Below are 18,777 nucleotides of genomic sequence, written 5' to 3' on the forward strand. Positions count from 1 at the left end.
TGCCGAAGGACATCATCTCGGATAGAGACTCAAGGTTCTTATCCAACTTCTGGCAAATTTTACAAAAGGCTGTGGGGACTAAGTTGTTGATGAGCATTGCATTCCACCCCACATCGATGGTCAAACAGAGAGAACAATACAAACTTTGGAGGATATGCTGAGATCATGTGTTATGGAGTACCATGGTTCGTGGGAAGATCATTTGGACTTGATAGAATTCTCCTACAATAACAGTTATCATGCAAGCATTGGGATGGCGCCATTTGAGGCATTGTATGGGTGGAAGTGTAGAAGTCCGATATGTTGGAACGACATAAGTGAGACAGTTACACTCGGTCCAGAAATGATCGAAGAGACGGTGAAACAAGTGAAGATTATTCAAGAGAAAATTAGAGCCGCACAAGATCGTCAAAAGAGCTATGCGGATTTGAAAAGGAGAGACGAGGAATACGAAGTAGGAGAGAAAGTTTTATTGAAAATATCTCCGATGAAGGGAGTAATGAGGTTCGAGAAGAAAGGAAAGCTAAGCCCGAAGTACATTAGACCGTACGAGATCATCCAAAAGGTGGGAAAGGTAGCATACAAGTTGGATTTGCCTAACGAGCTAGAAAAAGTTCACAATGTGTTCCATGTGAGCCAAATTCAGAAGTACATACCAGATGTTTCTCATGTTTTATAGCCTGAAACTATCGAGATGGATGAGAACTTAAGTTATGAGGAAAGGCCTGTGAAGATTTTAGATAGTAAGGTGAGAGGCACTAGAAACAAGGATGTTAAAATAGTTAAGGTTTTATGGTCAAATCATAAAACAAAAGGAGCTACTCGGGAAACCGAAGCAGATATGAGGAAAAGATATCCAAAGTTGTTTTCTAAGATCAGTAGTCGAGTTAGGGGGGCGTAACTCCTTTTAAGGGGGGTAGAATGCGATAGAGTTTCGCGCTTTTGCCCTTTTTGGCTAGTTTCTGGGTCATTTTAAGTTATTTTATGTTGTGCATGAGTTACAATATGAGTCATTTCGAATCGTTATAAGTTGTGCATGAGTAAGTTAGTACTAACTTGGATTTTTTAACCAACTTTTGACTTAAGTTTTGAGGTCGAAACTTCATTAAGAGGGGTAGACTGTAATACCCCGTATTTTAAACTCGTTTACTAATTTGAATTTTTCGAGATATTTCAAATATTATGTTATTATACAAAATAGTTTATTATATACAAATGACAATTTAATAGTTACGTTTTATAATAAGTTTGATTATACTAATCAAGTAAAATTATCGTGCCCGAAAACCGGATTTTCTACCTTAACCTCTTTGTTCCCGAGCCAAATATTTTGTTCCTGAGTCATACTAAAAAGTGCCAAAAGTATTTAATATCCTATTTTCTAAATTCAACTCTTAACTTCCACACAAATTGCTCCACGTACCCTTCTATACACCATTCATCCTTATTTTCGTCCCAAACTTGAGCAGTCTCGGAAAACACCTCAGATCAAGGTCTATTCGTGGTCCGATTTTGCTGAAATTTTGATAACTTGTTCAGAACATCCCAATTTTCAATTTCAACGGTGAGATTGTTGTTTGATACTATATATCAAAAGTTATGGCTGCTGAACAGAAACACATTTTCTTGCTTTTAGAACCTCTTCATGTCGGCAAAAATGGAACCAAGGTTCCCACTTGTTCTTTCATTAATGGAGACAGCTGCAATAGTGCCTAATTGAGGCTATAAATATCCATGAAAATCAGTCACACTTTGCACATTCATCTTCCCCAAACTACTCTCTTCATCCTCCATCTTCTCCTTTCTAATTCTTCCTTTGATTCCTCTTTATTCCTCTTTGACCATGAACACCACGACCACCACCACTCCGACCACCTTGCTGCATCTCTCCTACCACTGCCGCCGCTGCCACCCATAGGTAGTCCCTCCACCTTCCTCCCTTGCTTGATTATCTAAGCTTTCAACCTTGTTTTTATACTACATTGTTGTTGTTGATGATGTTCTTCATTTTGAGTCATATTACTACTATTGTACACTACTAGTACTACATACATACTAAGGATAATCTATCATTATAAAGTATTGTTATTATTATCTTGATTAAATCATATCAAACAACTACACTATACATATTAATACTACTACTTCATACTAAAATAAGTATTACTACTATTCATGGTGTTATAAGTGTTATTATCATAATATTGTTGGTATTTTGCTACTCTACGTACTACTCCTACTACTACATGTTATTATTATTATTATTATCATTATTAATAATAATAATATAATTAACTCTCTTAATATTAAAAAGGTTTCTTGAACTATGAAAGTATAAGCATTACAAGAGTCAAACTAATTGACCGTGCACAACTAAGTCAAGGGTCTACATTTTATGTGTTAGTGTTTATGGGTTGAAGAGTTTTTTATTAGGACTTTGTGTTTATTGAAGTAGGGATTTCAAGTTCATAATTAGGAACTTTGTGCTTGTTTGCAAGGATTAAGGTACGTACACGTGGCTAGATCTTTTATAAAGTGAATTTTATATGCAACGTGTTTTACATGTTAAGTGATTTCGAACCATGTTTAAATGATTGCGAAATATATTTCGATGAAACATGTTTTAATTGTTTAATCTCAAATATTGACATATTTTATATGGTTGATTACAAACTTGTACTGATATTCAAGATATTTAAAAAGGAAGTTTTGTTGTTTAAATTATCCCAAGTATGGGATATTGGAAAGTTTATTTAACAAGATTTACTCCTTGGATCTTTGGATTTTTAACTCCCACTATGCGGAGTAATTTGAAGTCTATGGACTTTGTATGACCTAATCTTTTCCCTTGATAGCACTATGTAAAGAAGTTACTAGCTTAGGGGGTGTGCACACTTAGATGGGAAAATGATTTATGAAAACATGGATAGATCCATCCTATTCAGAATTATCTTTGGAAAGTTGGTTATTTCGGAAATGGATTCTTTTGACAAGTTTTAATATATGAATTTCTATTCATGAATGGTTTGGATAAATTATGATTTGTTAAAGCCAAATCTTTTCGAAAGCATGTTTAATTAATTAAATTAATTTTACATGTCTAGCATTTGTATGTATTTAGCATATTGGCTAATACGTATTTGTTTGTTTTGGCTTTGCCCTACTTATCATTACTATGAGTAGATAGGTGATGGTGACCAGACGACGTGAATTATATGTTGCATTGGGGGTGATGGGCGGTGATCACCTAGTTTAATTTAGTAAAAATAATATCAGTGTTGTAGTTACTTTTGTATTTACTTTGGAAGTGTTTTAAAACTATTACTATTTTTATTAATAAAAGATAAGTACTATTTTCCGCTGCAAAACTCTGTTAAGCCTTGCGTAATCACGTGGCTGTAATACTTCCAACTTACTCCCTAAAGTTGGATTATTATTGTTAATATTAGAGAGTAATTTTGGGGTGTTACAAATGCTACTTGGGATGGTATTGCACATACTTTCATCAAGAGATACCATTGCAACGTTCAAGTAGAGACTATCTATAGAGAGCTTGAAATCTTTAAACAAAAACATAATGACTTCACCGAATTCTATAATAGGTGAAAGGAAGTTTTTGCTAGGATGATCGAGGCCCTAGACGAAAAAGACTCTGCGAGAATGTTCATAAAAAACCTCCAAGACAAGTATCAAAAGCACCTGAAATATATCAACTTCTAAACACTTTCAAGGATGTCTACAATGTAGGCATCGAAATTGAAGATGACCTTGCAAAATTGGCAGCTACTAACAATAATAATGCAAAAAGAAAAAAGAATGATCATCCTTCTTCTTCCTCTCCCATAAATGAATGCTTTAGACACTTCTAAGCAACGAATCCAACGGTCAAAAAGAGTGTTTACTCCACTTGGCATGAGCTACGAGACAACCTTCAATAAACAACACCACAAAGGACTAGTTATGCTCATAATACCCATCAAGGATCCAGTCCCGGAGGCCAGATCACCTAAGTGGGATCCTAATAGACACTGTAAATGCGACAAAAGAAGAGGTCATGATACTGAGGAATGTTGGAAACTCTAAGAAACTATCTAGGACTTGATTGATGATAACAAACTTTTTGAGGTTCTATCCATTGCAGAAGATCAAATAATCTCTAAACCTTCTCTCCTAATCACACCTATTCATGAGCCCATGATTGAAGAAGTCTATGAAACTACCATTAACGAAGTGACCATGATTTAGGAGGATGAAGAAGTTTTCTTAGATGTCACCGAGGAAAACTCAACAAATCTAAAATGAAACATTGATAAGCTCCTAGATTCCATTGCTAAGCTTACAAGTATGGTGGAAAACCTGGTGAATCGAATGTCAGTCATTGAAATAAACCCTCATCGCCAAGATTGGAAGCATAAAAAGAATGACCATCCTCCTTTTTCTTCTTCCCTTCAAAGATTAAAGGAAAAACTCAATGCTTTTAAGTAGCTGATTAAATGGACCGTTGATGAATATACATCATTAGGAACGACTCATAATGAAACTTTTGACTACTTCCATGGCCAAGGCTTCATTCATCCCATTCCAATCTAAGATCCAATAATCCTGAGAGATGATCTCCTAATTGGGATCAAAATTCCTATTGCAAATACCATCGAGGCAATTGTCACACTACTGAGAAATGCTTCATCCTCAAGGATCATATTCAAGACCTCATTGACTAGAATTGTTTTTGTGTTCCTCCAAGCAACAAGAAGGTCAAGTAAGTGATGATAAGCACGAGATTCTTTTCTTATTTTTGATTCACTTTCCCTTAATAAGTCTGTATAGGCACCCTTTATCATTTTTCTTAGATTTACTTCACGAGTTTGATTCATTATCCTTTCCATTTCAATAACATGAGCATTTATTTCCATGCATATATATGATCATAGCATTAGATTTAAAAAAAAAATCACGCTGAGCTAAACACAAGGTATACTTGATGATTTAAGCCACCCCTTTGTAGCCACATCATATCACCTTTCTCCTTATACAATCTCTTTTGATAAACCACCTTGAGCCTCGTTTAACGATAGACCTTTATTTTTTTAACCCACATTTACCTAACCTTGGGATGGGATGATGTGCAACTTATGCAATTTTCAAAGCCAAGGGGTTACGTCGACTGATTGCATAATGTAAGGATTGCGAGAGGTACGAATAGACCTAAGAAAACTTGGAAGAGGGTGGTTGAGAGTAACATAAGTACTTTAGGGATCGAGTAAAATATTTAATTTTTCTTAAATACTCTTTCATTTGCTCTTTATATCGTATGAATCATTACGACAATTCATGTTAGCTGACCCTAAATCATTTAGGAATGACTTTTTTTGTTGTTGTATACATTCATAAATCATAATATTTTTTTTTTGAAAGAATTCATAAATCATAATATCATTTTTATATATAAAAATTTTAAAAACAACATAATTAAAGATATTTAAGCCACAAAATATGCATTGACAAGTGTGAAATATTTAACGTTGAGATTAAAAAGGTCAAAGTATCTGGTTTCAATACTTCAAACTTTTCAGTTCAACAAGAAAAATGCTAAACTAAATCAGTAGTAAAAAAAAAAAAAAAAAAAAAAAAAAAAAAAAAAAAAAAGGCTTGGTTGCACCTTCACGAATGCATACTATATATACATGTCAATTAGTTTTAATTTGATGGAATACATCATCATAGCTGGTACAACTATCACCGTTAGCCATTTAACTGCAATTGATAACATAAATTCGTCAAAAAGATAGAGTAAAATCAGAATTGAACAAGGCCTTAAGGAAAAGACAAGACGTACGACTAAAACTCACGTGTATATGACAATATAACATACCTTCTGCTTAATAATGACAACATAAATGCACCAAGCACCTTGATAGAGAGAAGCAGAATGTATAATATGATGTTGTAAAGCCAAATTACACCAGCCCAACTCCAACCGATGCCTTGAAGTGCACCCCAATCAGCATAAACAGCAATGAGGTTCGCCAACTGTTCATGGTACAGAGGAAAAGAGTTTATTGTTCATTAGGAAACATCTATCAAAATAAATGAGATTTGCTTTTTGTTTAATGCTTAAGTAACCATCTATCATAACAGCAACCCATTAGATAGTCTTTATTATCATAAAAAATAAAATAATAATAAAAATAAAACAATCTAGATCAAAGATGCGATTACCAGTTGAACAACCAGGAACATTAGAACAGCGCTTCCATCACGAATGACACTTGACCATTTTCTTGACTGAGTAAAAAATATTAAGCTGTGCAAACTGATGCTAACTTGAAGATATACTGCAGCTACAAGCTTTGCGTTGTTACTATGAGGCGCTTCCACCAACAGACTTGCAACTCCAAATACCCTCTACAAAGTTCAAGAAAGCAGCAATCTTATTATTTAGTACAAAGTAGGAAATAATTAAGTTGATGTCTGGGTGCTAAGTCTAGTATTAGCAATACGAGCAAATTATTTTCCATTGATTGACAACTTTATAGTGTCTTTAGTGTTTTTTCTATTTTTGATGAATTGACCTAATGGATGGGGGTAGTAGTAGGCCATAATTAGTTTGTTAAGAGTAGCTCGAACAGGAACAAGGTAAGTTAGAAGATGGAGCGAGAAATAATAAGATTCTAGAAAACTATAGATAAATAAGACTAGGTAAAGTTATTGGCATTGTTCAAAGATTGGAATGGTTTCTTACTTTAATTTAGCATTTTAGAGTAAAAACTGAAAAAAAGCCACTCAAAAGCTTGTGTATGTCTATCAAGCCATTGTTCTGTTTTCCATAATCACATTCGATTAGCAGATCTAAGCTTTTGATGTAACTAATGATGTAATTTTGGGAGCACAGCCCCAACTAACTTACTAGCTACTTAATGGCCTGTAAAACTCTATTTGGTGTGGGCATACCCACAAAAACTACTACTGTGCGTTGTCTTATAACTTATTGACAAAGTAATGGAAGCAGATCTATGTACCTGGAAGAAGTCCGTCTCACATGCAGTCCAGAAAAAAATGATCGTCCCCAAAGCCAAGTAAACACCTATAACTATTCCAAGTTTTAATATGTCAAGCATTCCCCATCGATCAGCCACCAGAAGAGATTGTTTAACTCGATAGGGTGCAAAAGTACAACTTAAAACTGTGGAGGAAAACAATATGTTAAAAACGCAAGACCAAGCCTTTCATGTGAAGGTACGTGAGTTTCATTTTTATAAAAAACGCGAGATAATAGTATAATGACCTTCGTCAAAGACAACAATTTGAAGCATCAACAAGGGTGGAAAATCAAATTTCCAAATGGAAGTGAGGAGCATGAAAACAAGCTGTAATATGACAACAAACGAGGATGTTATGTTGAGATGAGAGCCAAATAAATGATATAATGAGTTTACAGATAAAATTTAGAGGAAAGTCACTTACAATTGTGTGGGCTGTCATTGCAAGGGTGTTTATCTGTATATTATATAAAAGAGTCAAAGCTTGGATGAGATGATTAGATAATGTATTTAGTGTTACTAGTTTATTGGTAGGAAGTTAAAATCAGACTGAAAGAAAGCGCCGCAACAAGTATTCAAAGCACCAAAGTGAAAAAAACCCCACAGAATAACAGACTGAAGCAGCAGTGGTAAATATATACTTCTAAATAATTACTTACAAGGTACTCTTTAATCTTCTGTGATATTTTTCGACAGATTAGCACTGCTTTAATGATAACATTAAGACCAGGCTCTGTGAGAACAATATCAGAAGCTCTGCGGTCTACATCAGTTGCATTTTCTGTGGCTATCCCTATGTCAGCCTTCTTCAGAGCAGGGACGTCATTGATATCATTTCCAATCATCCCACATCTAAGCTTCCTAGCTTGCAACTGCTCAACAACTCCATATGTGGACTCTGAAAAAAAACATACATTACCGAACAATCAATACTGGAGAAAAAACAAATAGGCGTACATGAGTACATTAGAATATTAGATTATTTTAACGTATTGGTCATCACTAGTCAAATTAAATTACGTATGAACTAGAAGATAGGTAGCAGAACAATTATACCTGAGGAAGCATTAGGTTTTTCAATCAGATCATCAAACAATGAGGCAGAAGTTGTCTTATCTTTGTTGTGCTCAAGCAAGGAAGACACTAGATTAGCCAAACGACAGTTAGTTAACTTCCTCAGACGCTGATTTAGTATTGAAATTAAAAGAATATTACTCTCATATTCTGAACAGAACAAACCTGTAACCAATTTCGCAAGAGTACCCAGACCAACAAGATTCTTATCAGCTGTGAGCTTGTTCATTGCAAGGATTCCAGAAGTATCAGTGCAGAGTACATCCATATCAGCTATCTCCTTTATTGCAGCCCATCTCTTCAAGATAGCACCCTGTATAGAGTCTCATTTAAGTCCTAAGAATAACTAATAACAATGATAAAGACTTAGCAGCATGATAAAGTACCACATTCAAAATTTTATAAGCCTGCTTGGTGGGACTGTACTCCCCTTGTAAATAGTATCAATAAAGTTTTCATGAGCATTTAAGAGACACAAACCTTGAGGGCAAGGATTTGAGAGCCTCGGTATATTATAAATGAAACATTGGCATGGGGAGCAATGGGAATTCCAGCAATAAGGATTACAAGCAGATTGTCAATTCCGGTACGAAAAGCACGGTGCTGAAATGGATACATCACAGCAATTTGCACCAACATCCCAACAGCAACCATACATATGCAAACATTCCATATGCCAGCTAAGACCTAAAAACATAACAAGAATAAATGACATGTAGTTCTAAACAAGTTATGGAGGCGTTCAAATCAACTACTAACTCTTCTTACCCTTTCTAAATATCTAACTTTGTGGGGTGTGTCATCTGGGAAAACTTTATTCCTAAACGCGGTTTGATTGCCAGTAGCAACAATCACAGCTTCAGATGTTCCGTGTTCACAAATACAGCTAGAATAAGCAGCATCCCCTGTTCTTTTAATAACTAGAGACATATCTTGTCCTGTTATCACATACTGAAAATCCACACAAACTTGTAATTTTCAACAGTAATAGAGTAGACAGGACAGACAGCAGTTAAACTCATAATAAAACGGACCTCATCAATAACTACAGGGTATTCTCCAAGTAGACGAACATCAGCTTGTATTATATCTCCAGCTTCAATATTGATCACGTCCCCAGGAACCAACAAAGTACTATGTTCCTCAGTCCACCTACCATCTCGTAGAACCTGTAAAGGCATAACAGATACTTTAGTATTGGAAAATTTGTTTGGAAGGGACTTGTATGCTCACTATTTTGTCTGTAATGACCTTATATGCTGAAAGTTGTCTAAAAAGACCTTATAAGTATGTTTTGTTGTTTGAAAGGACCTTGACATCGGAATTCGGCGTTTAACTTTGATTCTCCGGCATTGACTCCCACGTGCATGTCACATGGCAATATGGCATTTAAAAAACACCCTCTCTCTTTTTTTCCCCTTAACATTGGAATTTGGCGTTTGACTTTGCTAGCGTTTTGAAGGCTAGGGTTGGAGGGAAAAGGGAAAAAAAGGGAGAAGGTAATTTTTTTTCAATGTCACGTGACATGTACGTGGGGGTCAACGCAGGAGAATCAAAGTTCAACGTCGGATTTCGATGTCAAGATCCTTATAAAAGACAAAATATATTTGGTTCTTTTAAACAACTTTCAGCGTAAAAGGTCCTTCCACGCAAAATAGTTAATATATTAATCCCTTCCAAACAAATTTTCCTTAAGTATTTAATCATGCATGCGCGAGAAAATCTTCCATATTTGTAAACCATTTATAACCAACAATTTATACCTTTACTTTCTTAGCTAGAGGTGTCATAAGGGTAGTAAGATTTTCATTAATGACATTTTCCGATTTAATAATATTTAATGAAGTCATCAAATGCAGAAGAATGACCACAACCATCACTGGCCATGGCCAGTTAAAATTCTGATCCTGCACCAAATTGAAATCAAAAAAATTTTGTAAGTAGAGTAACCGAAGAACATTAGATAGAAGTACAAGAATTGTAAGAAAATCATCTGCTGACCCATCCAATGACAACGGCAATGATTGTAGCCAACATTCGAGGATTCAAAATTGAATGCAAAAACTTCAAGAAATTTGCTTCCTGTAATTCACCAGGTAGATAAATACAGCACTGTGACAACCATGTACATGAAAGCCTAACAGTACAAACTATGAGATGGATAATCATTCGACAAGATACAAGTGTCGCAATGAGAGTACAGGATATTGAACATAGTTTCTGAGCAGATAAAAAGAATCACTTATAATTAAGTAAAATGAAATAATAAAAAAATTATAGCTAATAAATTAATTATATAGCAGAATTGAAGATCAGACGATTTGCCAAAGCAATAGAACCTAAATGAATGAGACACCTCCTGCATTAGTGCATTACTAATCTATACTTAATAGATCTTATAAGTGACAGACTAGTTTAATATAACATAATCACCTTTTAGCCTGTTAATAAATTATGAACATGCAATAAAATAAAATAAAATAAAATAAAAAAGAAGGAAAGACGAAGAGAGAATTGTTGTACTGATTTATGTTGGTAGATATTAGGCCCAAAGAGACGTAATCTTTCTTCAACAGCCACAGAAGTGAGGCCGCCATTGTTACACCCTAATTTCTTAAAGACTTCGTCAATAGGTACTCGGTACTGAAATAATTACCCACAAAGTCAATAATCAAATACCAAAATTTGAAGCCACATATCTTTTATCTTATATCTATATAAAATATCAAAGACGAGGTTTCAAAATACCCAATCAATGCCACGGGAAACTCGACGCTTTGCCATTCGTAAACCCTTGAACAAAGGAAGAACGGAGTAATTGATAGGGTTGTTTAGGGGTAGTGAATTAGTGATATATTTGTTCGTGGGATAATACCTTTATTTATATATATACTAGTTTTGTGCCTGTGTTCGTATGATACCCGAGTTGTTTATGAAATCTATTTAGATCTATCCAACTTAGCGCAACACTCAAATTTTATTTTATTGAAAATTAAACTCTAAAATCACAATTTTATCCTAAAATTCTATCCAAATTTGATTCAAAATAGAATTTTAAACTAACTTTTTTTATCTTATGGAGTCTATTTAAATCTACCCAACAAAAAGTTAGAATGTCAAATGTCGCTGCCTCTTGACCTGACTAAAAGTTTAGCTTTATATACTAGTTATATGATACTAATTATTCCTACGATGTTGGGTTGTTTATTAAATTTTAAAATATACTTTAAACTAATACTTATAATTAAATATATTATACCCATGAAATATTGGAATTTTATCAAAAATAAAACTCTAACCAACATTTTTATCATAAAAATCTTTCTATTTTTTTATTAAAAAAAACTCTAAACAAACTTTTATTTTTCCTAAAAAATTCTCAAATAGACCCACTATATAATAATTTACTAGATTAACCTCGTGCGATGCACGGTTTAAAATAAGAATTGAACTAGATTAACTCCCATGCGATGCACGAATATAAAAAAAAGTTTTTATAATTGTGTAAGCTAATCCAAAGACATATCAGTCAAAATATGTAAAAATTTTATATTACAGACGATATTATTACCATAAACCAAACGACAAAAAATAAAATAAACAAAAGAAAACTCACTTGTACAATAAAATTTAGGGAACTTTGTAATTAGATGGAATAATCATATATGTGAATTGTAAAAGGTTGATATTTGTTTTCCACTTTTCCTTGAGGTTTTTAAGAGGTTTTTTTTTTTTTAAAAAAAAAAGTAATGAAAACTACAGGAATCAATGTTTAGATTTTTTTTTTTCTTAAAGGGAACAAAAGTTTGGGCGGGAAAAAAAATAAAAGAGAAGCTGACATGTGTATAATTTGAAAAAAGTGAAGATGTCAGCGGTTATTCCTTTAGTAATGTTTATAGATTATAGACTTTTAACAATATATACTGAAAGAAAATAACTTCCTCAGTTTTCCTAACTAATTTCTAATTAAATATGAACATGCAATTCCTGAAATTTTTCATTTTTAATTAAGAAATTTCAATTAAATTATATTATTAACAATTGTTAACAACTCGTTAATAACTAAATAGCATAATATGTGTAGAAAACCCAAAATTTAAAATTTAAAAATTCAAATGGAATATATTTCAAAGCTATGTTAAATAGGGTAGCTTAAAAAGGGAAAAAAATATGGCATCATTCTTGCAATTTGGGGGAAAAAATTAAATAAAAAAGTGACACGTAAACAATGATAACATCAGCGATTGTTATTTTAGTATATATATAGATTGTGCACCCAACCATCTAATATATCATTTTAAAATTTGATTATATCATATGAAAGGTGATTATAACATTGTAAAGGAGTAAGTATATTATCCAAAAGAGTGATTTTATCATAGAAAAAAAGGAAACTAAAAATCCATCCTTTTGCACTTTCTTCCCTTAAAAATCAAACCTTTTGTTTATCCCACAATAATTCAACCTTTACCCCCTATTTTCACTAACAGATCCATTACCTGTCGGTGATCGATTTTTGTAAGTTATATGCTAGGTCTCAAATTTTAATAGGTCTATTATTTTTGTAATTACTAAAAAAATATAAGAAAATAAAAAACAAAGCCCCTTGCCACCTACTCAAACACCTGACCACAAGCCCACCAAACACGCCTACCACTTGACCACTAGCCCACCAACAACACCGCAACCAACAAGCACCGCACATCTCATCCAACACTAGTCCACCGACAACATCGCAGCTGCCAAGCACCGCACAGCCGACCAAAACCAAAAACAAACGAATCGGGGAGATGAGGGGGGCTTCGATGGGATGGCGTTGGTGAATTCTAGGTGAATTTGAGGTTTTTGTGGTGGTGGCTAGGTTTTCGGGGGCTAGGGTGTGATTTTCAAAGTTGGGGCTAGGTTTTCATACTGGTCGCCAAAGATGTCGCCGGAGGAAGGGGAGGAGATGGAGAAGACGCCGAGCCTAGGTAGGAGTGAGGTTGGTGGATTCGGCTAGGTGGGGCATGTGGTTTCAAGCCTAAATAGGCCGGAGTGGGAGCAAGGTTTCGGTTCTGGGTTTGGGTAGGGTAGGGTAAGTGGTGGCAGAGGTGGTGATGGCATAGGTGGTGGTGGTGATGGTGCATGTTGTATACTGTTTCAGTTTTTGAGGAGAGAGAAAGAGGGGGAGTGGGAAGTGAAAGTGAGAGAATTAAAAAAACAAAAATTCTTTTTAACCTGTTTAACACGTTAAGGTCAAATAAATGGATCTATTGGTGAAGATAAGGGGTAAAGGTTGAATTTTTTTTGGGATAAACAAAATGTTGGATTTTTAATTTCCATTAATCCTTATATCCAGAAACTGATTATATTTTTTACAATGTAAATGTGTCATTCTAAAAAAGATTATATCATCCAAAATGTGACCATATTATTGAGAGTGTCAAAGATTGGGTCTACAATAATTTAGTGTAGACATGGTCCATACTTACAAGACCACAATAAAATTAATTCAAATCTACTAACTTCTAATCCTAAAAAAAACTATTCACATAATTAAATCATATGTGTCATACTAATGATTAGTTGTCACTTACGTGGCATGACACTGAACAAAAGTTGGATTACCTGGCCAAATGTTGATATCTTGTGTCATGCCTAATCGTACGACTTACTAAGTTTTGTTGTATTGTGATTGGACTAATTGTACAACTTTATATTTTTAATAATGACTGATATATTTTTAAGTTACTTAATACTTATAAACATATATCATAAATGAACTAGCTCTTTGGCCTGTACAATATTTTTTTTATAGAAAATTACATTGAATGAATGAGGAAATATCAATAAGTTTAATGTTTGAAGGAAATAAAATGTTTGAAAATTCAATTGAAAATGAGGATTAAATAAAGAAGGTGGAGAGACGAAAATTAAAGAAAGAGAAAAGAAAAAGGTTGAATTTAAGAGGCAGATGAAGATGAAGTATGCATGGAAAATGAAGACTTAGTATAAGTTTAATAAAATAATTAAAGAAAGTAGACTAATAAAATTTAATAATGTAAAAAGATATACATGTGGCACTTGGGTTAGAGAAGAAGATAGAGAAGTGTAATAGGATGGAGATATTGTGTTTATTGGTTAGAGTTTTTAAATAATAACTAGTCTTTTGGCCCGTACAATATATATACTTGTTATTAGGTTTTTTTTTTATTAGTGCATGTATTTAATAATTATTATGAAACTAATCCACTCTGGAGCATGAACATGACAAAAAAAATTTAACAAACCCTTTAACTAATTACCTAAGAAAAGATGAGTGCATCATCTAATTAAGGGAAAAACAATTTTTATCAAACCCTTTGACTAATTACCTAACAAAAGATGATTGCATCATCTAATTAAGGGAAAACTTGTGCATGAGTACATATGAAAACACAGCTGTAGGACAATGTGTTCTCAAATTTTCTGTACACCCAATATTAACAGTTAAAAATTAACAATTAAATGTTATTGAATTATAATTTATTTTCTTCACTTTTAATAAGATAATCTAATTAGATTTGAATAAATTCTAGTGTAATCTAATACGCCTTTTTAGTACGGAGTATGAGAATAACTGAAATTGATAAATAAAATTAATAATCTGTATTACATCAAATTGTAGAACAAATTATTATTTAATATATGTCTGAAGTAACTATGTTTACATAGGATAGATGGGAATGAGATGTCATTCTTCGTCGTGTTGCATCCGCATTTGTGTTTTCATTTTGGACTCCTTTTTTGATGTTGTGTACTTTGCGTTATGTGCTATTTTTGCTATTGACTTTCTTCTATTTCTGGGCTTGTGTCGTCTTTCCTGTGAATTAATAATATTGGTAATATTAACTCATGATAAACTATAACTTGAATCGTATCAACTATGACTCACTATCAATCAGATTATGCCGAAACCGACATCTATTGGTAATATTATTAATTATGAAAGTAACACATAGAGAAAACAAACCCACTAAACAAAAGTAAAAACAATCCACATTCAGATAAGCTAATGCAAACAACACAATTTCGATTCCCAAATACGTTGTAGCATATACCAAATATTAGAATAAATTAGCCAAAGAGCTTTATCTCTTGCAACAACCTTCAATTTGCATCAAACTCTATACAAAATCAAACAACAATTTCTAAATCTTGTTAAATGGGGGTTTCAATATAAATTCAACAAATCAACAAAATAAGAATAATAAGAACAATTATAAGAAAAAAAAAAAAAAAACACAAGATGGTAGAAACTCACCCAATATGAAGGTGTTTCTGCACATAAATTTGATGATGGAGGTACTATGTTGTATATGAAGGTGTTTCTGCACATAAATTTGATGATGGAGGTACTATGTTGTAGAGAGTTAATATTGCATTGAGAGATGAGTGAATAAACACCCAAAAATCATTATCATCATTATTTTTGTGGGATGATGAATTTGTAACCGAAAACATGATTTAAGACACTTTCATTGTGGGAATTGAAGAGGGGATATGAAGAGGAAGAGTATGTGGGATTATTGTGGGTTAATTTGCCGATGAAGATGGAACGGCCATGGAATTATGGTGGGTTCGTTTTCAGTTAATATTACAAATAAATGTGTAATAAAAGGTAATCAAGAGAGAAGATGATTATGTTTTCAAAAAAACAAAAAAAAAAAGGGGAAAAAAAGGCTTATGTGCTCTAAATTGTACAGGTGGAAAGAAGGTCAAAGCTTATGAGCTAAATTGCGGCCATGTTTGTTTACTTTGTTTTTGTTTAATTCCGCGGATGTGGCAAAGGTAAAATTATATCAAGCTATTTATCCGTCTAAATATTTCCCATCTTTTAATAAATAAATTCGTCTAAATATTTTGCTTTTGATTTATTTTGTTCAATTTATCAAATTTTACATATTTAAATTATATTTGAATATACACATAAGTTTTACATCTTCGCCTTGTTTTACCATTCTATAATATTTTGTTTTCACGCTAAAAAAAATTCGTTTTGTCAACTTCTCATACTTCATATATAGAATATTTCTTGGAATTATTATTATTATTATTATTATTATTATTATTATTATTATTATTATTATTATTGAGGAATCTTCGAATTAATTAAGTTATTGTAAATACGTTGATAGTCTATGTAACTTTGAAAAAAAAAATCATTAAGTGCTAAACAAGTGTATAAAGTACAATATAGTTAGAGGTTGGATGTGTGGTTTAATTACTATTAGGTAAGAAGGGTAAGATAGTAATTAGGGTTTTTTTTTAAAAAAAAATGAATTAACGTACAAGTGAGCTAGAAAAAAATTCTTAACAAAATATGAGTAGATAATAAAATAAAGTTTGTAAAATATAACCTGAAATTCCATATAGCTAGAGTATTTATATATATTGTCATTAATTAGTAGTTTAATAAAAACAAAAACATATTGTCATTCATTCATCATTTTAAGGTACTCATAAAATTCTTTATTAAAAAAAAACCCTACAAATTGTTGGTGAATAAATATTATTGGACATACTATTTTGACCCATTAATTATGATGTATGTACCGTGACCTCAAGCTACCCTTTTTGCTGGCATTTTTTTTAACAATAACTAGTGTGTGGCGCCGGCAATACCTTGAGTTTCTAGTGTTATAGACGTGCAATCGGAATTTTTTATAAATGGCTTTTCAAAATTAAAACTGTGGTTGTCAAACCAAAATGAAGCTAAAATTAACCAAAATCGGCTTGATTGATTTCAACTAAAAATAATGCATCACCATTAATATATTGAAAAGTGATAGTGGCCATGGATTTTGGGTCGGGTGGCAACGATTGCGAATTTGGGTGGGTGATAGTCCTGATAGATAATATGAAAAATTATGTATTTTATATATTATATTGATTGGACATATATCTTACTTTCTCACTACAGTATGGTTATCAAGATCAAGAAACCAAGATCGCCATTTCTTGATTATATATTAACACATATAATTCAACCATTAAACTTCTAACTCCTTAAGAACACTATAGCGCACATTTTATAAACCAGATATTTTATGAATTGGCAGTTTGTTTGTTATCAAAATCAAGAAACAAAAATTGCCATTTCTTGATGATTTTTATTTACTTAAAAAAATTATTTTTAAACTTCCAATTTGTCACGCATAATTTATTTTATTACTCAAATAAATATATATAATATGTCGACGACAACGAACCCAAAATGTACGCGCAAAATCAATCAATAAAATTAACAAAACCAAATTAAGATATTGAAAACAACAAATTTACACAAGAGTTCGTTTAATGATAGAAGCAACTAACTGATAACATCGTTTAATGATAGAAGCAACTAACTGATAACAAAGAACTCGACGCAGTACGTAATAACAAGAATCGTACAAAATGTAACGAGAAGAACATGATTAAAACCTAACAATGTAATGACGACCCCTAATGTTTCAAAGAAATTAACAAAGAATTAAACGCTACATATAGTTCGACGAGGAAATAACGACAGACAAACGTGCGTATAACCTTTCAAAGAAAAATAACTCCTGGCCTTGCTTGATCAATTTGGTCGATTCCGTGATAGACCATAAAAGATGTCTTGGTACTTGTACCAATAGAGAAGAGCAAGAAAGAAGTAGAAAAGAATGAAGAATATAATTTGGAAACCTACCCATTTTACAACTCAACGTAGCAACGAAATATCATCAATATCATTCAAACCAATTCAACGTTCCTAACTTTACAACTCGCGCGGTTTCTTCGATTCCGTGACAAACAGAAAACGCCCAATGTATTCTGATAACAAGACTGGGTTTCGTCATATGTGTAAAACACCCAAAAGAGAAAAGCAAGCAATAGTAGAAGAATCGAAATTAGGATTGTGAAGATTAACGTGTTGTGATTCATTATTTTTGATGCAATGGAGAAAGAAATGAGAAGTAAGAAGCTCAACTTTTTTTTTCGATTGAGATCAATTGTAGGGGAAGTAAGGTTAGGTGTGTTGACTAGGAAAGACTAGTTTCATTTATATACAAATAGGGCATAACGGTTCTTCAAAATCCAAATAGATAAAAGTCGGTGACGTGGCTTGGTTTGATGGTACTCCGTAGTTAGTTTGTTATTTGACTTATTTCAGCTAGTTAAGTCGGTTATCAAGATCAAGAAACGAAAACTGCCATTTCTTGATTATTTATTAACCAAATTAAATTACCAATTTACGCTTTAAATTACGTGTAGTCTAATTAAATGTACAAATATTATCAAGAAACGAATCTAACATGGATATGGTTTTGTAGTTTGGATTAGTCATACGAACGGGCCGTAATAACTTTGATCACCTTCTCATAAAAGTCAATGTGAAACGTTAATAATTACATGGTATCTTGAAATGTATAAGATTTTATTTAGTGTTTGTTAATATTGTACTTCCTCCCTTTCTATTTTGATAACACGATCAATTTAAGCACAAACTTTAAGAAGAGGAGAAACAAAGTTAATGCAAGTATATTTTAATCTGAAAATTTTAAGGTGCATGCGGTGGTACCATGCTTGGTACAGATAAAAAACGCTGAAAGAACATGTAATTATTTTTTAAAGAGCATATAGGAATAGGACCTATTATCAAAGCGATTCTTGACAC

The 18,777-nt window shown here is 32.7% G+C and overlaps 1 protein-coding gene across 1 annotated transcript; it reads right to left on the bottom strand.

Moving 5' to 3' along the window:
* Positions 1-5,750: 5,750 nt before the first annotated feature.
* Positions 5,751-10,898, bottom strand: LOC110682845 (plasma membrane ATPase 1-like). The gene is made up of 18 exons (XM_021859190.1): positions 10,863-10,898; positions 10,638-10,757; positions 10,548-10,555; positions 10,316-10,334; positions 10,116-10,226; positions 9,878-10,021; positions 9,149-9,283; positions 8,883-9,065; positions 8,595-8,801; positions 8,280-8,427; positions 8,094-8,183; positions 7,700-7,947; positions 7,465-7,497; positions 7,286-7,367; positions 7,020-7,183; positions 6,220-6,405; positions 5,873-6,030; positions 5,751-5,754 (listed from the first exon to the last, which is right to left on the bottom strand). Exons 1-18 carry the CDS (start codon positions 10,896-10,898, stop codon positions 5,751-5,753), a joined length of 2,076 nt encoding a protein of 691 aa, XP_021714882.1.
* Positions 10,899-18,777: the final 7,879 nt, after the last annotated feature.

This window comes from Chenopodium quinoa, unplaced genomic scaffold (assembly GCF_001683475.1).
Source record: "Chenopodium quinoa cultivar QQ74 unplaced genomic scaffold, ASM168347v1, whole genome shotgun sequence".
Classification (NCBI taxonomy): Eukaryota; Viridiplantae; Streptophyta; class Magnoliopsida; order Caryophyllales; family Amaranthaceae; genus Chenopodium; species Chenopodium quinoa.

Excerpts from the sequence above, each read along its gene's own strand:
- LOC110682845 (XM_021859190.1), bottom strand. The coding sequence starts at position 10,898 with ATGGCAAAGCGTCGAGTTTCCCGTGGCATTGATTGG. Across the intron at positions 8,184-8,279 it reads TCTTGCGAAATTGGTTACAG|TGTCTTCCTTGCTTGAGCAC; the intron begins GTTTGTTCTGTT and ends TGGCTAATCTAG. Across the intron at positions 6,031-6,219 it reads TGTTCCTGGTTGTTCAACTG|TTGGCGAACCTCATTGCTGT; the intron begins GTAATCGCATCT and ends TACCATGAACAG.